The 22,698-nt window shown below is 46.6% G+C and overlaps 1 protein-coding gene across 1 annotated transcript in view; it reads right to left on the bottom strand.

The window, feature by feature from the left end:
- Positions 1-22,321, bottom strand: part of TRAP1 (TNF receptor associated protein 1) — a 64,178-nt gene extending 41,857 nt beyond the window's left edge. The window contains exon 1 of the mRNA XM_058286561.2: positions 22,198-22,321. Within this exon, the coding sequence (XP_058142544.1) occupies positions 22,198-22,285 (88 nt within the window). The 5' untranslated portion in view covers positions 22,286-22,321. The remainder of the gene's footprint in view (positions 1-22,197) is intronic.
- Positions 22,322-22,698: the final 377 nt, after the last annotated feature.

Here is a 22,698-nt window from a genome sequence, read left to right as displayed (position 1 = left end):
TTGAAATCATGGAAGCAGCAGCAGTAGAGGACAGAACAAATGAAACTGAAGAGAGAAAATAAAGGAGAGAAAAGAATGGAAAAAGTTGAGCAGGGGCTCATGGAGTTGAACGGCAGCACGAAGCACACCAACATACACGTTATGGGAGTTCCAGAAGGAGAAGAGAAGGGAAAAGGGGCAGAAAGAGAATTTGAGGAAATAATGGCCCCAAATTTTCCCAGCTCTCATGAAATACATGAACACATGTGTCTAGGAAGCACAGCAGACTCCAATTAGAATAAACCCAAATAGACCTACCCAAGACACATAATATTTGGAATGCAAAATGCCAAAGATAAAGGGAAAATTCTGAAAGGAGCAAGGGAGAAGTGAAACATTACATACAAGAGCTTGTCAAAAAGACTTAGCGAGGATTTCTCTTCAGAAATCATGGAAGCGAAAAGGCAGTGGTATGGTATAATTAAGGAACTGAAAGAGAAAAACTGTCAACCAAGAATTTTTTATCTGGCAAAACTGTCCTTCGAATATGAAGGAGTTTAAAATATTCACAGATAAACAGAAACTAAAAAAGTTCGTAAATATGAATCCAGCTCTGCTGTAACCACTAAAGGGAGTTCTGCAGACAGAAAAGGAAAGAGAAGGGACAGAGGCTTGGAGAAGAATGTAAAAGGCTATCAGAAAGGATAACTGTATGTATGTTCATGTCTGAATGATATAATTCAATAAAATTTAAAAAACTAAAAAAAGATAACTGAAAGGGTAAAAAGATGGACAAAATAAATAAGTTAAAAAAAAAAAATAAATAAATAAGTTATGATATATGAAAGCCAAAGGAGAAAATATTTGAAATAATGCCTTTACAATAATAATACTGAATGTTAATGGATTAAACTCCCCAGTTGAAAGACACAGGCTGACAGAATGGATAAGAAAATATGAGCCTCCATACACTGTCTGCAGAAGACTCACCTTAGACCCAAGGATGCAAAAAAACTGAAAGTGAACGGGCAGAGAAAGATAGTTCACACAAATAGTAACCAAAAGAGAGTAGGGGTAGCTATAACGGTGTCAGATGAAACAGACTTTAATTGCAAAAAACAAGTGATGAGAGATGCAGAAGGCCATTAAAAGGTACAATACACCAGGAAAGAATAATAGTTATAAATATCTATGCACCTAACCAGGATGCCCCAAAATGCATGAGGCAAACTATGGCAAAATTAAAGGGAGAAAGACATCTCTACAAAAACAGTTGGAGACGTCAACATGCCACTCACATCAATAGATAGAACTAGACAGAAACAGAGAACTTCAACAATATGATAAACAAGCTGGACCTGACAGACATATACAGAACACTGCACCCCAAATCAGCAGGTTATACATTCTTCTCAAGTGATTATGGATCTTTCTTCACAATAGGCCTCATATTGGGCCAGAATGAAGCTGGAAATCATTAATAGGTGGGAAAAGGGGAAAACTGCAAATAGATGGAAGCTAAACAACACACTCCTAAACTCTCAATGGGTCAAAGGAGAAATTGCCAGAAAAACTGGTAGATATCTCGAGACAAAAGAAAATGAGAACACAATTTATCAAAACTTAGGGGATACAACAAAGGCAGTGCTGAGACAGAGAAGATGAAAAGACACAGAAAGCACACAGTGAATGGACACAGAACACAGTAAGCACAGAACAGCAGGGGGAAAGGGGGAATAAACAAATAATAAACCTTAAAAAAAAAAAAAGGAGCTAAAATCAAAGATCTAACTGAACAACTCGATAAACTAGAAAAAGAACAGCAAACCAATCCCAAAGCAAGCAGAAAGAAAAAAATAACAAAGATTAGAGCAGAAAAAAAATGGAATTGAGAAACTAAACAACAGAGAAAATCAACAAAACCAAAACCTGGTTCTTTAAGAAAATCAATAAAATGGACAAACACTTAGCTAGACAAACAAAGAAAAAACAAGATACAATTAAATAAAATCAGAAATAAAAGGGGGAAAGTTACGAACAACCCCATAGAAATAAAAAGGATTATAAGAGGATATTATGAGACACTGTATACCAACATACAAACTAGACAACCTAGATAAAATGGACAAATTCCTAGAAATGTACAAATGACCTACACTGATGCAACAAGAAATGAACAAACCAATCATAAGCGAAGAGATTGAATCAGTCACCAAAAACCTCCCAAAAGGGAGTTGCTATGGCTCAGTGGCTGAGCACTGGCTTCTTACATACAAGGTCCCAGGTTCACTCCCCAGCCCCAGGACCTTAAAAAAACAAACAAACAAACAAACAAACAAAACCTCCCAACTAAGAGAAGTCCAAGACCAGATGGCGTCACAGGTGAATTTTACCAAACATTTTGAGAAGAATTAGCACCAATCCTGTTTAAACATTTACAAAAAACTGAAGAGAAGGGAAAATCACCAAACACATTTTATGAAGCCAACATGACCCTAACACCAAAACCAGATAAAGACACAAGAAAAGAAAATTACAGATCAATCTTCCTAATGAACAAAAAAGCAAATTCTCAAGAAAATATTTGAAAACTGAATCCAACAGCATATCAAAGGAATTATACACCACGATCAAGTGGGCTTTATTCCTGGCACGGAGGGGTGGTTCAACATAAGATCAATTAACGTAATACACCACATTAACAAATCGAAGGAAGAAAAACACGTGATCATCTCAATTACCGCTACTAGGCATCCATCCAGAAGAACTGAGAACAGTGACAAAAACAGAATCTGCACACCAATGTTAAGAAGATTATCCACAATTGCCGAAAAGATGGAAACCATCCAGGTGTCCATCAGCTGAACTGTGGATAAACAAACTGGTAGATACACACAATGGAATATTATTCAGCTGTAAGAAGAAATGAAGTCGAGAAGCATGTGACAACATGGATGAACCTGGAGCACATTATGTTGAAGCAAACCAGGCACAAAAGGACAAAAATGATATGATTTTACTATGAACTGAATATCATAAGCAAACTCAGATTTAACAGCTAGAATATAAGTTACCATGGGAAGTGGACTTGGCCCAGTGGTTAGGGCGTCCGTCTACCACATGGGAGGTCCACGGTTCAAACCCCGGGCCTCCTTGACCCATGTGGAGCTGGCCCGTGCGCAGTGCTGAAGCGCACAAGGAGTGCCGTGCCACGCAGGGGTATCCCCCACATAGGGGAGCCCCACGCACAAGGAGTGTGCCCCGTAAGGAGAGCCACCCAGCACGAAAGAAAGTGCAGCCTGCCCAGGAATAGCTCCGCACACACGGAGAGCTGACACAAGATGATGCAACAAAAAGAGACACAGATTCCCGTGCTGCTGACAACAATAGAAGCGGACAAAGAAGAACATGTAGCAAATAGACAAAGAGAACAGACAACCGGGGGCGGGGGGAAGGGAGAGAAATAAATAAATAAGTCACCAGAGCAGGGAATGTGGTTAGAGAATGGAAAGCGAGGTTTAATTTATAGAATTGGTAAAAAGTTGATTGTAAATGTTTGGAAAAGAAATGGCAAACACACATCGTAGGATCTATAATTAGTAACGCTAACATAAAGCTTGAGAGTGGTTTGCCTTTTTTTTTTTTTTGATAGTTCAACATGGATGAACCTTGAAACCATGTGAAGTGAAAGTAGTAAGATACAAAGGGTCACAGGCCATACGATTCCATTCGTGTGAAAAGAATGGAATTGCTCTAATACCGAAGCGATGAGTGCACAACTCTGATTATACCAAATGCCGCTGATAATATACTTTAGATAAACGGGATGAAGGAAAAATATACACCAGTGCAAAATATGGACTATACTTTGTCCATATGGAGGTATGCAACATAACTCTGACAATGCGCTTTCAAAATCTGTTACAAATATTTCACAGCAATGCAAGGTATCGGTAGTGGGGCGATATATGGGAGCCCTCTATGATGCTATGCATGTTTGTCTTGTACATTCACAACTTTCATGGTACACATATTGTTTATATATGTTCATATATGAATGATATACCTCAATAAATTGAAGGGTCAAGGACAGTCATAGCAACGGTGTTTGGGACACCATATTTTAACCTAAAGTGCTCGTCAAGAGAAGATTAGTAAATCAAATACGTATCTAATGCAGAATTTTTTTTTTTTTAGATTTATTTATTTCTACCCCCGTCGTCTACTCTGTGTCCATTCGCTGTGCATTCTTCTGTGTCTCCTTGTCTTCTCATTAGGCAGTTGTGGGAACCGATCCTGGGACCTTCTGGAGTGGGGGAAAGGCGCTCATTCTCTTGCGCCACCTCAGCTTCCTGGTCTGCTGCGTCTCTTACTGTACCTCTTCTGTGTCTTTTTGTTGCATCATCTTGCTGTGCCAGCTCTCCACATGGGTCAGCACTCCATGTGGGCTGGCACTCCCTCATGAGGCAGCACTCTGCATGGGCCAGCTTGCCTGCACCAGGAAGCCCCAGGTATCGAATCCTGGGCCTCTGATATGGTAGATAGGAGCCCAATCACTTGAGCCACATCCGCTTCCTTGAATTATTTCTAAAATATATCAAAAGGAAAAAACAGACACAAAACAATGGTCGGCATACACTACCATGATGTTTAATACGCAAACATAGCAGTGTGTGCGCACATGTATACATATATCCATTCTTTTTTTAAAGACTTATTTTGAATTACCCCCACCCCACCCCACCCCACCTGCTGTTTGCACTTTCTGTCTGCTCCATGTCTGCTCATTGTGTGCTTGTCGTTTTTTTTTTTTTTGGAAGTACCAGGAACTGAACCCGGACTTCCCATGTGGGAGGGAGGCGCCCAATGGCTTGAGCCACGGCTGCTTCCTCTATGTCTTCCTCTATGCAATCCTCTTTCTCCAAGGAGACCCAAGACACAGGCTAAGGGAGGAGGGGGCCTCTCGGAGGGCAACTGGGGCCCGAGGGCAGGAGGGGGATAGTGAGCTGCTCCCACTGTAAGCACTTTTGTGTCCCTTGACTTTTGTCCTATGTATATCAATAACCTATTTACGGAAACAACCAAGTTACAAAAAATATTGTTAAAAAATTTACTAAGGGACATAAAACAGATTTACAAAAGAATATGAAAAGCGTGGGGAAACGTGCTTAAATAGGAAATATTTAAAGCTGTCAATTCTCTCTAAGCTAGAGTATAATTTTAACATGATCCCAATGAAAACCCAAATGGGATTATCTTTCTGTAACTCTTCAAGCTTATTCAAAAGTTCATATGGAAAAATAAAGATGCACAAAGAGCCAAGGAAATTGTGAACAAGAATGGGGCGGTACTATCATTATAAAATATTAGGGCACATTAATACAAAGTTACTGCTTTAGAATTAGATTTCCTCCCTCACTTATTAAATCAAAACAAATTCCAGATGGACCATGAAAGTAAATAAAAGCTAAAAGTCCTGGAAGAAAATATAAGAGATATTTTTAAAAAACAGCTTGAGACATAATCCACATACCATACAACTCACCCATTTAAAATGTACAATTCAATGCTTTTAGTGTATTTAGAGTTGTGCAGCACTATCATCACTGCTAATTCCAGAACGTTTTTATCACCCCAAAAAGAAACCCCGTACTCATTAGCAGTCACTTCCCATTCCCCTTTCCCTAGCTCCTGGCAACCACCAATCTACTTTCTGTCTCCACAGATTTGCCTGTTCTGAACACTTCACACAGATGGACTATGCCATGGCACCCTTTGTATCTGACTTTTCACTTAACATGGTTTCAAGGTTCACCCACGTTGTGGCATGCTTTTTCAGAATCTTGTTCCTCTTCCTGAGTGAATGATGTTCCACTGCATGGATATCCAGTCATGCCTTGGTACTCGACTGCTTTGAAACTCATTGAATTTGGTACTCAACACATTCTGACACAAAAACTTTGTCCTGGTACTTGTCATTTGTTTGGTACTAGACATGCAAGCTAGAACTTGGCGTCAGCTGCCTTGTGACTCACTACCCTCTCCAGCCGAAACAAAGAGTCATGGGTTAGTTACATGGTAGTTCTTGCCCTGTGCACATCCCATTGTGGTCATTATGTGTATTTCTACGTTTTTGTTTTTTTTTTCTCATCACGGGTCATAGGAAAATGCTGAGCAGAAAAGAGAATTAGTTTGCACCACCATTGAGGAAAAAAAAAAGAAATAATAGTAAACATGAGAGCAGTATTCACATTAATAAAATTCCTAGGAAATACGGTATGCCTAGAACAAGTCTCCACCCCCATCAAGAAAAAAGAAGCGGGAAGCAGATGTGGCTCAAGTGACTGGGCTCCTGTTTACTATGTGGGAGGTCCAGGGTTCAGTTCCCAGGACCTCCTGGTGAAGGTGAGCTGGCCCACGTGGTGTGCTGGCCTGAGCAGAGGGCTGGCGCAGCAAGATAACACAACAAAGAGACAGACGAGAGACAATAAGAGATGCAGCAGACCAGGGAGCTGATGTGGTGCAAGAGACTGTGTACCCCCCCTCCAGAATGTCCCAGGATTGGTTCACAGTGCTGCCTAAATAGAACACAAGCAGACATAGAAGAATGCACAGCAAATGGGCAGAGAGAGCAAACAACGGGGCGGGGAGGGAGGTAAATAATAAATCTTAAAAATTAAAAAAATTAAAAAAACGATAAAAAAGGCTGATGTTGCAAAAGGAGTTAAAGCAGTAACAGAGCAGCATTCCCAAACACTCAAGGAAGCTGAAAAGCCTGTTATTAATTTGGGTAAGCAAGAATCAGTTAGCAGACATCAGTGTATCAGAAGCCATGACATGTGAAAAAGCAAGTGTTGCATGCCTATCTTTTGAAAAATAAACCAGAACCAAGTGATGAGAGTACTGAAGTTCTGAAGTCCAGCCATGGCTGGTTTGGTAATTTTAAAAAGAGGACCGGCATCTGTAGTGTCATGAGGCATAAGGAGGCAGCAAGTGCTAATAAAAAGGCTGCTAATGAATTTGTCAGTGAATTTCAAGACTACGTAGAGGCCGAGGGTTTTATTCACCAAGTTTTTAACCGTGATGAGATAGGAGTTTGCCAAGTAGAACCTACGTCACGAAGAGAAGGACACAAAGCAATGAAGGACAGGCGCCCTCTATTATTGTATGGGATTGCTAATGGGGACTTGAAACTCAAGCCTCCATCCATCTACTGGTCTACCATACTCAAAACCCCGAGTTCTCAAGAAGTATAATGTCATAAAAAGCAAACTCCCTGTGATGGGGAGGGTGAATAGCAAAGCTTGGTCACGAGGCAATTTTTCACCAAGTGGATAAATGAAGTGCTTGGTCCCTCAGTGAAACAATATTTGCTGGAGAAAGATTTGCCTCTGAAGGCTCTCTTACTTTTGGACAACACACCTGCCCACCCTCCAGGCTTACTGGAGGAGCTGAGCTTCATTGCTGTAAGCTTCCTGTCCCCCAACTCTACGCCGCTCATCAGCCCAGGGACCAGCAGGACATTTCAAACTTCTGTGCACCAAGGTGCTTTTCCAGAGGTGCCTTGAGATCGCCTCTGACCCCCAGTTTTCAGTGTCCTGCACTGCCTTAGCCTTACTGATAAGGCCTGGAATGAAGTCTCTTAAAGGACAATGAATTCCTCACGGAAGAATCTGTGGCCAGAAGCTGTGACTCAGCGACTTCCAAGGGTCCAAGGCTGACCCCGAGCCTGCAGGTGCGGAGGTGCAGCTGGGCAGGATGCGGGGTCTCTGGGCCAATCCATGGGTCTGGAGGTCGCTGCTGCTGCTGAGCAGTTAGTGGGACACGGTGAAGAGCTCGGCAGGGAGGAGCTGCAGGAACTACAGGAGGAGCAGCAGCAAGAGGTGCTAGGAGTTCTTCAGGCGAGGAGGCGATAAGGGAGCGTGTCCCCAGTTCCTTGATAAAAGAAATGTGTGCAAAATGGGCAGACGTTCAAAACTTTGTGGAGAAGTAACATCGGACAAAGCTCTGACAAGCAGAAATGCAAATTTATTGAACGCCAAACAATTTCACACTCTCGAGGAATTCTGGAAAGAAGACAGAAGCGGTCCTCACTGGGTAAGTTTTTAGTGAAGGTGACAAAGAGTGTGTCAGAACCGGAGGTGCAGGTTGAAAACAAGCAGAAATGGGAAAGAACACCTGAAGTGCAAGTGCCCGATGTTCTACGGGAGGGGACACTCCGTCAAGCCGCGCTCCAGGCGACTCTCCTCCTCGCCACTCTCCTCCCACCATAGGCCAGGGGCTCTTTTCAGGACAGGTGACGTGAAGCTTTCATTTTATTTAATCAAAGTATTTATTAATTTTTAGGTTTATTTCTCATGTAATGATATACAACCCTACCTTTTTACGTTTCCTTAAAAAATGTGCAGTCTTTTTTTAAGATTTATTCTTTATTTCTCTCCCCTTCACCCCTCCCAGTTGTCTGCTTTCTGTGCCATTCGCTGTGTGTTCTTCTGTGACCGCTTCTATCTTTATCAGCGGCACAGGAATCTGTGTTTTCTTTTTGTTCTGTCATCTTGCTGTGTCAGCTCTTCGTGTGTGTGGCACGATTCCTGGGCAGGCTGCACTTTCTTTCGCGCTGGGCGGCTCTCCTTACGGGGCGCACTCCTTGCATGTGGGGCTCCCCTACGCGGGGACACCCCTGCATGGCACAGCACTCCTTGTGCGCATCAGCACTGCACACGGGCCAGCTCCACACAGGTCAAGGAGGCCTGGGGTTTGAACTCTGGACTTAGGCGGACTCCCTAACCACTGGGCCAAGTCCGCTTCCCTGCACTGTCTTTGGTTTAAGAATGTATTAAATTTATTTACATTATTCCTTATGGGAAAAACCTGTTTGGGACTCATCAAGACTGCCGGATCCAATTAACAGTGCATGCCGAGGTACCACCGTACTACATTTTGTTTATCCTTTCATCAGGTGATGGACATCGGGGTTGTTTCCACTTTGTTGCTAGTAAAAATACTGCTGCTGGGCCCGGGCTCCTCTGACGGCACCCGCTACTGCTTCCCTCTGCCTTTGAACGGTGACCGCTTCTGCAGCCGCCCTGACTCCTGAGTGCTGCCTGCCTAGCAGAACACTGAAAAGAAGGCCAGGAGGAGAGGAGGGGACGCAGCCAGCTGACACATTTGGTTTACTCATTTGCTAGTGTTTCATAAAGGATCAATTCACTTTACCTAGTGAAACGAAGGAATTGCTTTTCAGCTGGGTGGTTTTTGTTTTCTTTTTTAAGAAAAGAAAGTTGGGGGTGTCCAGTCACTAAGGGGCAAAACTCAGCCTTTGATTTCAGTAATAAAATAGCATCATGTAGGATATTTCTAAAATAATTGCCTAAAAAGGGGATGCTTCCTTCCCTTTTCAAGATGTTTCCTGATTATGCAATAACTAGAACACAGAGTAGTAGAAGTATTTCTGTGACTAGGAAAAAAAGTCTTTGAGAGAGAACATGGATCAATGATACTGCTTCTCAGACTTGGCCCAGTGGTTAGGGTGTCCGTCTACCACATGGGAGGTCCACGGTTCAAACCCTGGGCCTCCTTGACCGTGTGCAGCTAGCCCATGCGCAGCGCTGATACGCACAAGGAGTGCCGTGCCACGCAGGGGTGTCCCCCGCATAGGGTAGCCCCATGCGCAAGGAGTGCACCCCGTAAGGAGAGCCGCCCAGCACGAAAGAAAGTGCAGCCTGCCCAGGAATGGCGCCGCACATATGGAGAGCTGACACAACAAGATGATGCAACAAAAAGAGACACAGATGGGAAACGGACTTTGGCCCAGTGGTTAGGGCGTCCGTCTACCACATGGGAGGCCCGTGGTTCAAGCCCCGGGCCTCCTTGACCCGTGTGGAGCTGGCCCATGCGCAGTGCTGATGCGCGCAAGGAGTGCCGCGCCACGCAGGGGTGTCCCCCGCGTGGGGGAGCCCCACGTGCAAGGAGTGCACCCATAAGGAGAGCCGCCCAGCGCAAAGGAGGGAGCAGCCTGCCGAGGAATGGCGCCGCCCACACTTCCCATGCCGCTGACGACAACAGAAGCGGACAAAGAAACAAGACGCAGCAAAAAGACACAGAAAACAGACAACCGGGGGAGGGGAGGGGAATTAAATAAATAAAAAATAATTTAAAAAAATTATAAAAAAAAAAAAAAAAAAAAGAGACACAGATTCCCATGCCGCTGACAACAACAGAAGCAAAGAAAAAGAAGCAGCAAATAGACACAAGAACAGACAACTGGGGCGGGGGGAAGGGGAGAGAAATAAATAAATCTTTTCTTTTTAAATGATACTGCTTCTAAAGTAGCTGCAGATAAGTGGCCTTGATATATTACAAGCCCAGAAAATGGCTTCAGAGACAATTTTAAAAATTGCAGAGAGAAGATATGTCAAAGAGAGCCTCTTAATGAAGAAAAGCCTTCATTTTCATGGGAAAACAACAAGTACATTAAGAGAGGACTAAAAAGATTACCTATATGAAATACATGTGTGACATCAGAAACAAATGAGATCCTGGGGCCCCTTCATATGACTTTCAATAAAGTAGGCAGATCGTCTACTAAAAATAATAACCATGCTGCTGCTCTGAAGACTCGGACAAGGTTCCATGTAGATGTCTGTTTTCATTTCTTTTGGGTATAAACCTGGGAGAGGAACTGCTGGGTCATCTGGTAATTCTATGATTAACCTTCTGGGGAATTATCAGACAATTCTCTACAGCAGCTGCACCATGCTGTATTTCCACCAGCAATGTAGGAGGCTTTTTCCACATCCTCGCCAACACTTACTGTCTTCTGACACTAGCGCCCTAGTGGGTGTGAAGTGGCATTCTGTAGGTTGGTCTGCACTTACCTACCTGATGACTAATGATGATAAACATCTTGAGATATTTTTTAATGATTTCAGAGTGAGGAAACCCTTTCTAAATAAGATACATAAACCCAAGAAGACATAAATGGAAGGACCACATAAAAATTAAATAAAGCCTAGAGGGAAACAACATGCTAAGGAAAAAAACCTGAAGCACAGAACAGCTGGTTTCCTTACTCTACCATGATCACTTATGAATCAATACAAAAAAGGTCAAGCCCAAGAGGAAAATGGCCATCCACAAAAAAAGCAATACCAATGGCTTGGAATCACATAAAAAGATGTTTACCACAGTCATAACAAAAGAAATCCACTTGAAAACAAGGTAGCATTTTCACTACCAGAGTGACAGAGATTTAAAATGTTATTCTAGGAAAGCGGCCCAATGGATAGGGCGTCCGCCTACCACACGGGAGGCCCGCAGTTCAAACCCCAGGCCTCCTTGACCCGTGTGGAGCTGTCCCATGCACAGTGCTGATGCGAGCAAGGAGTGCCCTGCCACGCTGGGGTGTCCCCCGTGTAGGGGAGCCCCACGTGCAAGGAGTGCACCCTGTAAGGAGAGCTGCCCAACGCAAAAGAAAGTGCAGCCTGCCCAAGAATGGTGCTGCACACACAGAGATGACACAAGATGACACAACAAAAAGAAACACAGATTCCCGGTGCCGCTGACAACAACAGAAGTGGTCACAGAAGAACAATGAATGGACACAGAGAGCAGACAACTGGAGGGGGGGAGGAAAGGGAGAGAAATAAATAATAAAATCTTAAAAAAATAAAATAAAATAAAATGTTATTCTAGCACTGGTGAAGATATGAGGAACTGTCTATAATTTTTAAGTTTGGAAACAACCCGAATGTCCATCACTTGGAAAGTGGTTTAATAAATTACAGCACATCCATCCGAGGAAACATTAGAGCTCTCTGTGCTGACAGAAACGCGCCCGGAAAAGAGCAAGTGGAAAAGGCCAGGTGCAGAAGACCCGCATTTTTATTAACAGTTGGGTTTTCTCTTCTCCGCTGAGGGGCCACACGTGTGAGGACGCCACCACTGCAGGGGCCTGTCCTGAGAGAGGGCGGCACCGGGAGAGTTGGGGGCAAGGAGAGCTGTCACTGGACCAGTTTGTTTAGCAAAATACTACCTTCCCTCAGGAAAAACGTGGAAAGCTCTTTTGTATCAGCATGACCTCCAACTCGGTACCTCGGCCGTCCCCAAAACCTGTTAGGAAGTCTGAACACACGTGGACGTCAGCGGCACAGCGCCTGCCCACCCCACATGCCCACCCCTCCTGCCTTGGGGTGTGGCACTGGTGCCTCTCTTGGAAGCCTCCTCCCCTCCGCAGGCTCTGCTGTCCCCACTTTGGGGAGCCCTTACCGTCCTTATCTGTATCAGAAACCCTCCCCTCCCCTCCGGCATCCTTACCGCACAAAACGCTGCATGGCACTGCACTTGACTGTGTCTGCCCCCACGCCACCCTCACCCCAGCGGGGGCCAGGATTTTTGTCTGTTTTGTTCCCCACGGTCTCCCTACAGCACCCAGAACAGTGCCTGGCGTACAGTAGGTGTACAATAAACATCGGGTTTAATGAACGGATACTGCTGTACACTAAGGAGATATACCAGTAAGTTAAAACTTTGTTGCATGTCTTTACTTTCTCCTACCTGAAATACTTGGGCAAGAAACATAGTGAATAGCAAACAAGTAGTTAATATTCTGAGAAGAACAAAGTGATTTTCATTCCACAGGTCAAAATCAATGACCCCTGGTTATGAAATCAATTTAGCAGGTTAAATCAGAACTAAAAAAAAAAAGAAAGAAAGAAAAGAAAACTAACAATGCATCACATGAAAGCACGCACAAAATTTTTTCAGCTAACTACGTACACATACTTACACCTATAGAGCAGGGCATGATGCAAAATGCATTTCTTTACTGTAGGTTCATGGGCAAAGCTTAGACTTCACTCATCTAATGAATATTTCAGCCTGAACCTTTCCAAGTTTAAAGCTTCAGGTTCCATAAAGTTAACCATCAGTTTGCTTATAAGTGTAATATTCTGGAAACTAAAAGTACTTCCCAGTCAGTAAAACAGAATGTTCATCCACAAAGTAGAAAAACTATGCTGGAAAAACTATAATTCTTTGGAATGTAGCCTCTAGCTTTTTTCCCCAGGGACCCTCCCCTCCACCCCAATTACTACACTGACTTTTCAGAAAGTCAACTTGGACAGTTTCATTTTTCTCTCCATTTTCACTGGATGCCACACGTTAGCTTTTCACATTGGTACTTCACCAAGCATTTTGTTTCTTAAGTTCTGTAATTATTTCAGTTCAGAATTTGTTTTTAGCATGGCAATATTCTAGATAGAAAGTTCTTCTATTTTCTCCTTTTTTGGGTATCAAATAAAGATTTGCATTCCCCTCAAAATTTCTAGGTCCTTGCCTCCGGCACTCGAACATTTCCACTCTTCTTAAGCCTTATTGTTTCAAACAGCCTGTTCTACTCATTCTTGACTGCGCTCTACTGACTTCATTTATCAAGAAACATTCACCCTGTGAATACAGAAATGTAGCCAAAGCCCCTGAGAAGGGGAGCCCCACGGCAGGTCAACACCCACGAAGGAAGCCGGCACACCCTGCTTTCCTTCAGAAGACCAGCCCCGGCCCAACAGATCCTCCTCTGAAAAGGTGACACTGACGAGCCTGCTCACCTAGGCTCTGAACACACCTGGAAACCAGGCGAGCTGGAGGGGACAGCTCCACGGAGGCTGCAGAAAGGGACTGTTAATCAGCCAAAGGGGTGCTGATACAAAATGCCAGAAACCTGCTGGCTGTTATAAAGGGTATTTATTTGGGGTAGGAGCTTATAGTTACCAAGCCATAAAGCACAACTTACTTCCCTCACCAAAGTCTATTTTCACATGTTGGAGCAAGATGGCTGCCGATGACTGTGAGGGTCAGGCTTCCTGGGTTCCTCCCTTCCAGGGTCTTGCTTCTCTCTGGGTTCAAGGTTCCTCTCTTCCCAGGGCTTGCTTCTTTCTGGGCTCAGGGTTCCTCTCTTCCTGGGGCTGGCTTCTCTTTCCTCTGTGAGCTTACTCCCTGGGGCTCCAGCTTAAGGCTTCAGCATCAAACTCCAACATCAGAACCCTAACATCAGAAACCCTCAACTCTGTCCTTTGCCATGCCTTTTATCTGTGAGTCCCCATCCAAGGGGTGGGGACTCAACACCCTACTGACGTGGCCCAATCAAAGCCCCATTCATAACTCAATCATGTCCAGGTACAGACCTTATTACAAACATAATCCAATATCTATTTTTAGAATTCATAACCATATCAAACTGCTACAGGGACCAAAAGTTCTTCCAGAAAAGGCCACAGAGCACAGAGTCCTTACACATAAAGGGGTTTCCACGACATGACAGCAGAAGGCAGTAAAGCCACCTTCCTCTTAATGACCCAGAAAACAGTCACTCTAGAAATGCTGTTTTGTTCCATCTAGCCTTGTAACCAAAATCTAGACTTGTAACCAAAACGGTTAAAACCCAACATTTTACTACTTTAAAAGCGTCACAGAAAATCTCTTTAGGTATTCCATTCCCAGACAAGTGCTGGATAAGGTGTTGGTGCCTCGGAAGGAAAATGGCCCCGTGCTTTCCTGCTGGCAGCCTACCTGACATTTCCAGTACATTAGAGCCACGCACTTCTACTTTGTTCTTACTGTTACTGCTGTATAACCTTCTAACTCTTTATTATAGTATTTTTTTTGGCTATCTCAAAATTAATTTTTTATATGCCAATCACCTTTCCTGAATATATATGGTCACTAGATACCTGAGCCATTCTTTTAAAATGATTTACACTAGTGACTCACCAGCTCTCGATTTACCTCATCTACAGGAACTCACCTGATTAAAAAACAAGAGGAAAGTGTTCATTGGGAAAGGGGGTGGGGGATACGGGGCCCCTCTACTTTCCATAAACCTACAACTTCTCTAATAAAAAATAAAAAAAATTAAAAAAGCAGGTGCAGATAATGCCCCAAGTAGACACAGTTCTCCATGTTACTGCTTTCATGGTCTCTAATTTCAAGTGGCTTTGGCAGAAATAACAAGCCACCCCAGAAGTAAACCTCCTGAAATGTATCTTCAGTAAATGCTGCAGCACTAGAGGGAAGTCTCCCTATGGACTAAGCAAGCAGCAGGTCGCTATTAAAAGGCAAGGCTTCCACATCAAGACTGAGTAGGATGGTGTTTAAGAAAACTTCCAGCTGGCTGCACTTAGGCCACCAAAAATGTAAGCCAAGAACATTCTCTGGCTTAGAAAGCACTTCACTTGATTATAAACTGGATACATTTTCATTCATTTAAAAGCTTCCAAAGCTGGTGCTGTGCTGTGAGACCAGCCAACAAGCACGACTTACCTGTCAAGATTGTCTCCTTTACTGAAATCAGCTGCTTGCCTTGCTGAAATTGCCCAGGATTTATCCACATCTTGGGGTGGGTAAGAAATGTTAGTTTTCCGGGCAGCTTTCTCATGAACTTGACTCCCCCATCCGTCCCTCAGGCCACATTCCCTCTGTGCCAGGGACAGCAAGCCACGCCGATACCTGACTTCTGGCCTTAGTTCTGGGCAATCAGGCAGCCACTAACAAGTAAGATCTCGGTTGGTTTGCTCCGCAGCCAGCTCAGATAACCCGTCGCTAGTCCCGGCCAGGCCTCGCGCTGCCAGAAGCCCACCTGGTGCCTCCCGGGGGGCTGAGCCACACCTCCTCCTCCACCTGCTTGGTGGGTGTGTGGCCCTCGACCCCCGTGCCGTGGCTGACACAGGTGGCCATGGCTGGTGTGTCATTTAGGGTCTAAGCGTTCAAGGATTCTGAACCTGAACTGCAGGGCGGTGTCAGCTGTTCCACTGAGAGGCCCCATCTGGCCGCCATTTCCAAAAAAGGACCTGGGAAGACCCACCTGAGCTCGCGCGAAGGCTCAGCGTGAGGGGTTCAGGAGTGGAAACTGAACAGCACAGGCTCAGAGCATGTGAAAGCCAGGGAGGGAAGCAACATAAACCAACAGCAGAATGCACTGCTCAACAGGAAGCCGGAGCCAGATGTGCTTCTTTCTGGAAGATCTGACAACCTGTGAGGGACCTGAGCCCACACCTCACCCTTCAAGCCCTGCTGGAATGGGCAACAGACCCCCATCTCACCCCCACCTCCCAAGGCAGAAAATTCCAGCAAAAGGTTTCAGCTTACTGAGAAGAGAAAAGGCAGTCTCTGGAGCACAGCCACCTCATGTTCTGACAATTCCCACCATGAAAATAAGACACATGATTAAGGAACAGGGCCACAGCAGGCACCTGGCCCGTGATGTGACACGGCACGGCAGCCCACTGCTTACGGCCCAGTCGCATTTGCTTCCGAAGGTCCAGAGCCTGCTGCTGAGTGTCCAGAGTCAACTCTCTGACCCCGCGCATCTCTTTTTGGGGAGGTGGTCTTTGCATTGGTCTAGTGGCAAATCACTTACCTGTGATACTGGGAGCACTAGTGAAAAGGCTGATGGCTTTGAACCTCAAAGTTACTAACATCAGATTTTCCAGCTCACCCCCATTCTGATATCCTGACTCCCCCTCCTGACGGATGGCGCTTTACCAAGGAAGAAACGCGGCTTGCGTCTGTGGGTTGCCAACTACCCATCAACTTAAGATGCACGAGCAGCCTTGCCCCGTGGCTCTCCTGAGCATTACGGGAGCACATGGGCCCTACACACCGTTACCACCCGGCAGGGGAGAGGGGGGCTCCCTCCCTCTACTCTTGACCAGCTCGTTCACCCCCTGCCACTGTCCCCTGCAGTCTGGCCCCTGCAGTCTGCTCAGCGCCGCGGCCCATCCCTCCTGTCCTGGGGAACTGCCCCGAGCCATCAACTGGCTCCACGCCCCACAGCCGCGTGCTCCCACTAGCCACTAGCCACCACCCCAACAAGGTCGGTACACTCACAGCAGTCACCTCTGAAGTCCCAGAGGGCATTCGAAATGTCTGTTGAACGAGCTGAGTAATGAACAAAGATGACAAAAATCCCACGGTGGTGGATTTAAGGGGGAAAAACAAAGGCAGACAGATGGTAAGGGCAAGAGCGACCGGGCGGGGTGCCAGGTCAGCGGGTTGAGGGTAAGGCGCTGGGCACACGGGGGACGACGGCCCCACAGGGGTTTCAGGAGCAACGGAACCTGTCCCCACCAACAGGCACCCAGGGGCCCGCACAGCCGCCTCCTTCTGGAAGCTCTGGATGGTCTTCCCTGGCTATGCTTAACCTTTCCAGAACACTCAAAGGACTCGTTAGAAACCCGATTTCCAAATGGGAAGCCAAGCACATGCTAAAATTTGGCAACACTTGCCCAGAAAAGAGAAAGAGACAGGAGAATTTCTGAAATGTGGGTGAATTCTTTCAAAACGCACACCCACCCCTCATTGTACCCACTGCATAAGACATGTTTTCTAGGCTAAATTCACCCATGATTCAAGCCATCTAAACAATTCCTTCACACCTCCACACAGGTGACAATGACAAGGGCATGTGCAAGACAGAAGCCTTCCAAGTACAGGGTCGGTACTTGAGTCAAGCAAAGGAATGTTGTGAGAACAAGTCAAGGACTATTCCAGGTCATTTCCTAAGAGAAACTGAGTAACGGAAACGTCATGCCAATTCATTCATATACACTTCAGAAAACTTTTATTTACATGCGATCAAAAGAAATGTAAAGATACATGGCTCCAGAAAAAAAATCACTAGCAAAATCTATTATTTCTAGTTTTAATGTGAAAATGGAGATCCAAGCGCAGTGGTGATGATGGGACACTGCATCTGCCTTCCCTGTCCCTAAAAAGAAAAAAAAGATATCGACAAAAAAGAATGCACAAAAGTACTGGAAGACAACAGTGTCATCAGTAGACCAGAAACTTTGAGGAATCCTAGAAAGATATAAAGCTATGATGAGATATACAGGGAACCATGGCCCAAGACAGGTGTAGAAGGAGACAGCTGGGAGGCTGGACTTGCAGGGTCCCCAAGTCTACACCAAAGGTATGCATGTGGGGGCCCTGGGGCATCTGACCCACTGAGGCCAGCACCAGGAACAGCTGGGAGGAGCACCAAGGTCAGCTCCTCCCTCGCTTGGCCGAGGGCCTGTCAACAGCAACTGCCACAGCTGGACTCACCCAGTGAGGGTGGGGGGCAGACGGGTGCGCCCAGAGAGCTCCTGACCTCTGGGCAGTGGAGAGGAGCCCCACACCCAGAACCACCGTTAGGACACCCACCCAGAGCCCATCTGGTGTTGCCTCTCACCCACCACCAGGGACAGAAATAACTTTCACCAGAGGGAACCAGAAATACAAAGATGGGGACACAAAAAAGAAACCCAACGAGAAGAAAACTTCTTACGGTACTGTGTGAGAGAGACACCAAATTCAATCAAGACCAACGCTAACAACGACAAAAACCATTAGGGCGAACAAGTCTAACATTCTCAAAAGCACAAAAAAAATATGGTATCTACAAATCAAGAACAAGAAACAATTTGAGCCTTCGCACTGGAGGACGCTCAGGAGCATCCCTGGTCTCTATCCACGGACGCCAGAAGCATCTCCTTTTCCCCCACCAACCAAAACCCACTCCAGATATGGCCAAATGTCCCCTGGATGGCAAAGCTACTTGAAAACCCCTGCAACAGAAATTGCAGAAGGAGAGGACAGAGGAAACGGAGGAAAAGAGATAAAAAAATAGAGAGGAAATGTCCCTATGCTGACAATTGACATGTATTCAAAATGGAAGTGACACCATATGGTACAAAGAATGAGTTACCCAAAAAACCAAAGCTACACACACACACAGTGGGAATATCTTAGGACATGAAGGATAAAAAGAAAAAATCTTAACCTATAGAGAATAAAACAGGTTAGCTACAAAGGAACAAGAATCAAACTGATATGACTGTTCATCTGTAACAATGGTGCTAGAAGACAACAGAGCATTGTTTTTTTAAGGAAAATTATCTTGACCTAGAATTTAATACCTAGCCAAAGTACTCTTCAAGTTTGAGGGCAAAATAAAAAGCTTTGTAGAGGGAAACGGACTTTGGCCCAGTGGTTAGGGCGTCCATCTACCACATGGGAGGCCCGTGGTTCAAGCCCCGGGCCTCCTTGACCCGTGTGGAGCTGGCCCATGCGCAGTGCTGATGCGTGCAAGGAGTGCCCTGCCACGCAGGGGTGTCCCCCGCGTAGGGGAGCCCCACGCGCAAGGAGTGCGCCCTGTAAGGAGAGCCGCCCAGCGCGAAGGAGGGCGCAGCCTGCCGAGGAATGGCGCCGCCCACACTTCCCATGCCGCTGACGACAACAGAAGCGGACAAAGAAACAAGACGCAGCAAAAACACACAGAAAACAGACAACCGGGGGAGGAGAGGGGAATTAAATAAATAAAAATAAATCTTTAAAAAAAAAAAAAAAAGCTTTGTAGACATGGTAGGGATTAGAAGATTTACAACCTGCAGACTCACCCTGTAAAACTGACACAGGGGAAAACAGAAAATAAATACAAAAAAACAGATGTTGGATACAAGTAAGAGTAATAGGAAAGCAGTTGTGGCTCAACTGATAGAGCGTCCACCTACCATATAGAAAGTCCAGGATTTGGTACCCAGGGTCTCCTAGGCTGTGTGGTGAGCTGGCCCATGCGCAGTGCTGCTGCGTGCAAGGAGTGCCGTGCCACGCAGAGGTATCCCCCGTGTAGGGGTGCCCCATGCACAAGGAGCGTGCCCGCAAAGAGAGATGCACCACACAAAAAAGTGCAGCCCATCCAGGAGTGGCACAGCAAACACGGAGAGCGGAGAGCTAATGCAGCAAGATGACGCAATAACAACAAAAAAGTGACAGTTTCCCAGTGCCGCATAACAAGAATGCAAGTGGACACAGAACACACAGCAAATGGACACAGAGGGCAGAAAATGGGGGGGGAATAAATAAAATATACCCTTAAAAAAAACAACAACAAGTAATAGTAATAAAGAAGCCAGTAAAACTCATATTTGTCTGTTAATGCACAGTTGTAAGAAAAAAAATTATGGTTTAAATAAAAAACATTAAAATTAAAAACTCAGGTAAATGTAAATGATATTAAGATGAATTCAGAGAAGATATGCAAATGAACATTAAACAAATGGAAAACATTTTACTCCCACAGTGACCGTGTAAATGTAAATTAAACAAGGTATCATTCCTAAAACATCACTCCAGGGGTAAAAACAACATAATATCCGGTGTTGGAGAAGATGCCATGAAACAGGCAGTCTCATTTCTTGCTTGTGGGAATATTAACTGGCAAAAATCTTTTTGGAGAGCAACTTGGCAACATCATCTAGCATATAAAAATGCAGGGAAGAGGGAAGCAGACGTGGCTCAACTGATAAAAGCATCTACCTACCATATGGAGGGTCCAGGGTTCAAACCTAGGGCCTCCTGACCCGTGTGATGAGCTGGCCCACGTGCAGTGCTGCCACGCGCAAGGAGTGCCATGTCACGCAGGGGTGTCCCCCGCACAGGGGAGCTCCACGCGCAAGGAGTGTGCCCTGCAAGGAGAGCTGGCCATGTGAAAAAAAAAAAAAAAAAAGGCGCAGGTTGTCCAGGAGTGGCACTGCACACACAGAGAGGTGACATAGCAAGATGATGCAACAAGAGAGACACAAATTGCCGATGCTGCTGACAAGAATGCAAGTGGACACAGAAGAACACACAACGAACGGACAGAGAGAGCAGATAAAGAGGGGAGGGGGAGAGAAATAAAATAAATCGTAAAAAAAAAAAAAAATGCCGGGAAGTGGATATGGTTCAACTGATAGAGCTACCACCTATCATATAAGAAGTTCAGGGTTCGATACCCAGGGCCTCCTGGCCCGTGGGGCAAGGTGGCCCATGTGGAGTGCTTCATGCGCAAGGAGTGTCGCCTGCATAGGGGTACCCCTGGTGCAAGGAGTGCAGCTCTGCACAGGAGGGCAGATGGCCCAGGAGTGTTGCAGCCCACACGGAGAGCTGATATAGCAAGATGACGCAACAAAAGAGACACAGAGAACAGATGATATGAGACATAGCAAACTAGGGACCTGAGGTGGTGCAAGAGAATGGTTGCCTCTCGCTCACTCTGGAAGGTCCCAGGATGGGTTCCCAGAGCCACCAAGGGGGGAGGGGGGAGGAAAAAAAAAAATGCATAGGCTCTTGAAAACGACAGTCCAAAAACTCTAATTCTGGAATTCTAAAGAAAAATCATATGTGCACAGAGAAGTAAGTATTCGCCCATGCTATGCTGCACTGAGATTACAAAAAGACAGAAATAAACTTTTATTACATCCATCATAGTATACTATTTAGTGACTGAGAATATGTCCACCCATCTTACAGAATACTATACAGCGACTGACATGTAAAGACGTATAAGGCAGGCTAGGAACTTTAAAATTAAATCTGCAGACCATCGCATGTGGTTAGGGTCTTTTTACATGATAAGCTATACTCATCTGCTTATTTATAATGTGTAACTGAGTGTGCAAAACTTGGAAGGAAGGATTAGACGTGGTTACCGGTTCCTGGGTGGGAAATGGGAAAACAGAGACTGTGAGAACACGGTGTGTCTTTTGCTTTCAACATTAACTGAGCACCTGCCAATCCCTGAGGCTACAGCGGCCAACAAGCCGGCGTCCACTAGTTTCACCAAAGCCTGGAGTGATCTTTGTTGGTTCTGTTTAGCGTCGTATCCCCAGAATCTGAATCCGTGCTGGGCACAGAGTACGCAAACATTTGTTGAACGGGCGAATGAATGATTGGCTTATGCACGACTCGCATATAAAACGACTTGCAGGGGAGAAATAAAAGCAGAGTTGCGGGGGCTTAAGCGATCGCCCTAGTAAAGGAGGTGCCCCTTACTCTCCAAAATGACTTCGCCTGTTGGTTTGCTGCCCGACTCTCCCGACCAGACCGTAAGCTTCAGAAGGCCAGAGACGGCGGCCATTCGTGCCGCGGGTGGGAAGCCCCTTCTGGGAGGCGCGGCAGGGTCAGGGCAGGGGGCGCAGCCGCGCGGCTTCGGGAAGGAACCCCAGGGCGGCCCCGACCCGCCCGGCTGACGGGTTCCATCAGCCCCTGGCCCCCGCGCTCCGCGTGGCTCCCCCCGGCACCTCGCCAGCCCCGCGCCGCGGGTGGCGTCACCACGCGCCTCTCGCACGCGAGGCACCCAGCTCGGAGCCCGAGCGGACGCCGCTCGCCCCCGCCACCCCCTCCCGGCCCGGCCGCCCTCACCTCCCACGGCAGCCGCTGGCGCCGGGGCCCGCAACGGAGGCCGCAGGCGGCGGCCCCAGAGCAGCAGCGCCCGCAGCTCGCGCGCCATGTCCGTCCTGTCCGAGCGCCGCGCGCAGCCACGCGGGGCGGGGGCGGGGCCGGCCCTCCTCGGGGCGCGGCGCGGTGACGTCACGCGCGTGCGCCGGGCTGCCTGGCCCGCTGCCTGCGCGGGCGGTGGTCGCGTGCCCGGCGGCCGGCAATGGGGGGGCCCTCCGCGGCGTGGGAGGGGCGGGGTCCCCGCGCGGGGCGAGTCGAGCCTGGAGTGGGGGAGGACTCCGTGACCTTGCGTCGCGTTGTCAAGGGCGACGGGCCCGGCGCGCGGCGCTGGGCGTGGTGGTCGGCGGGCCGGGGCGCACGGTCGCGGCGGGCCCCGGCTTCCGCCTGAGTACAGCGGGGCAGGTGGTGGCACCCGGCGGGGAGGCTGCGTCGAGGCGGCGCTCGGAGCGCTGAACTCGGTAAGAA

The sequence above is a fragment of the Dasypus novemcinctus genome, chromosome 23, assembly GCF_030445035.2.
Source record: "Dasypus novemcinctus isolate mDasNov1 chromosome 23, mDasNov1.1.hap2, whole genome shotgun sequence".
Taxonomy (NCBI): domain Eukaryota; kingdom Metazoa; phylum Chordata; class Mammalia; order Cingulata; family Dasypodidae; genus Dasypus; species Dasypus novemcinctus.
This window is presented reverse-complemented; position numbering and strand designations above follow the sequence as displayed.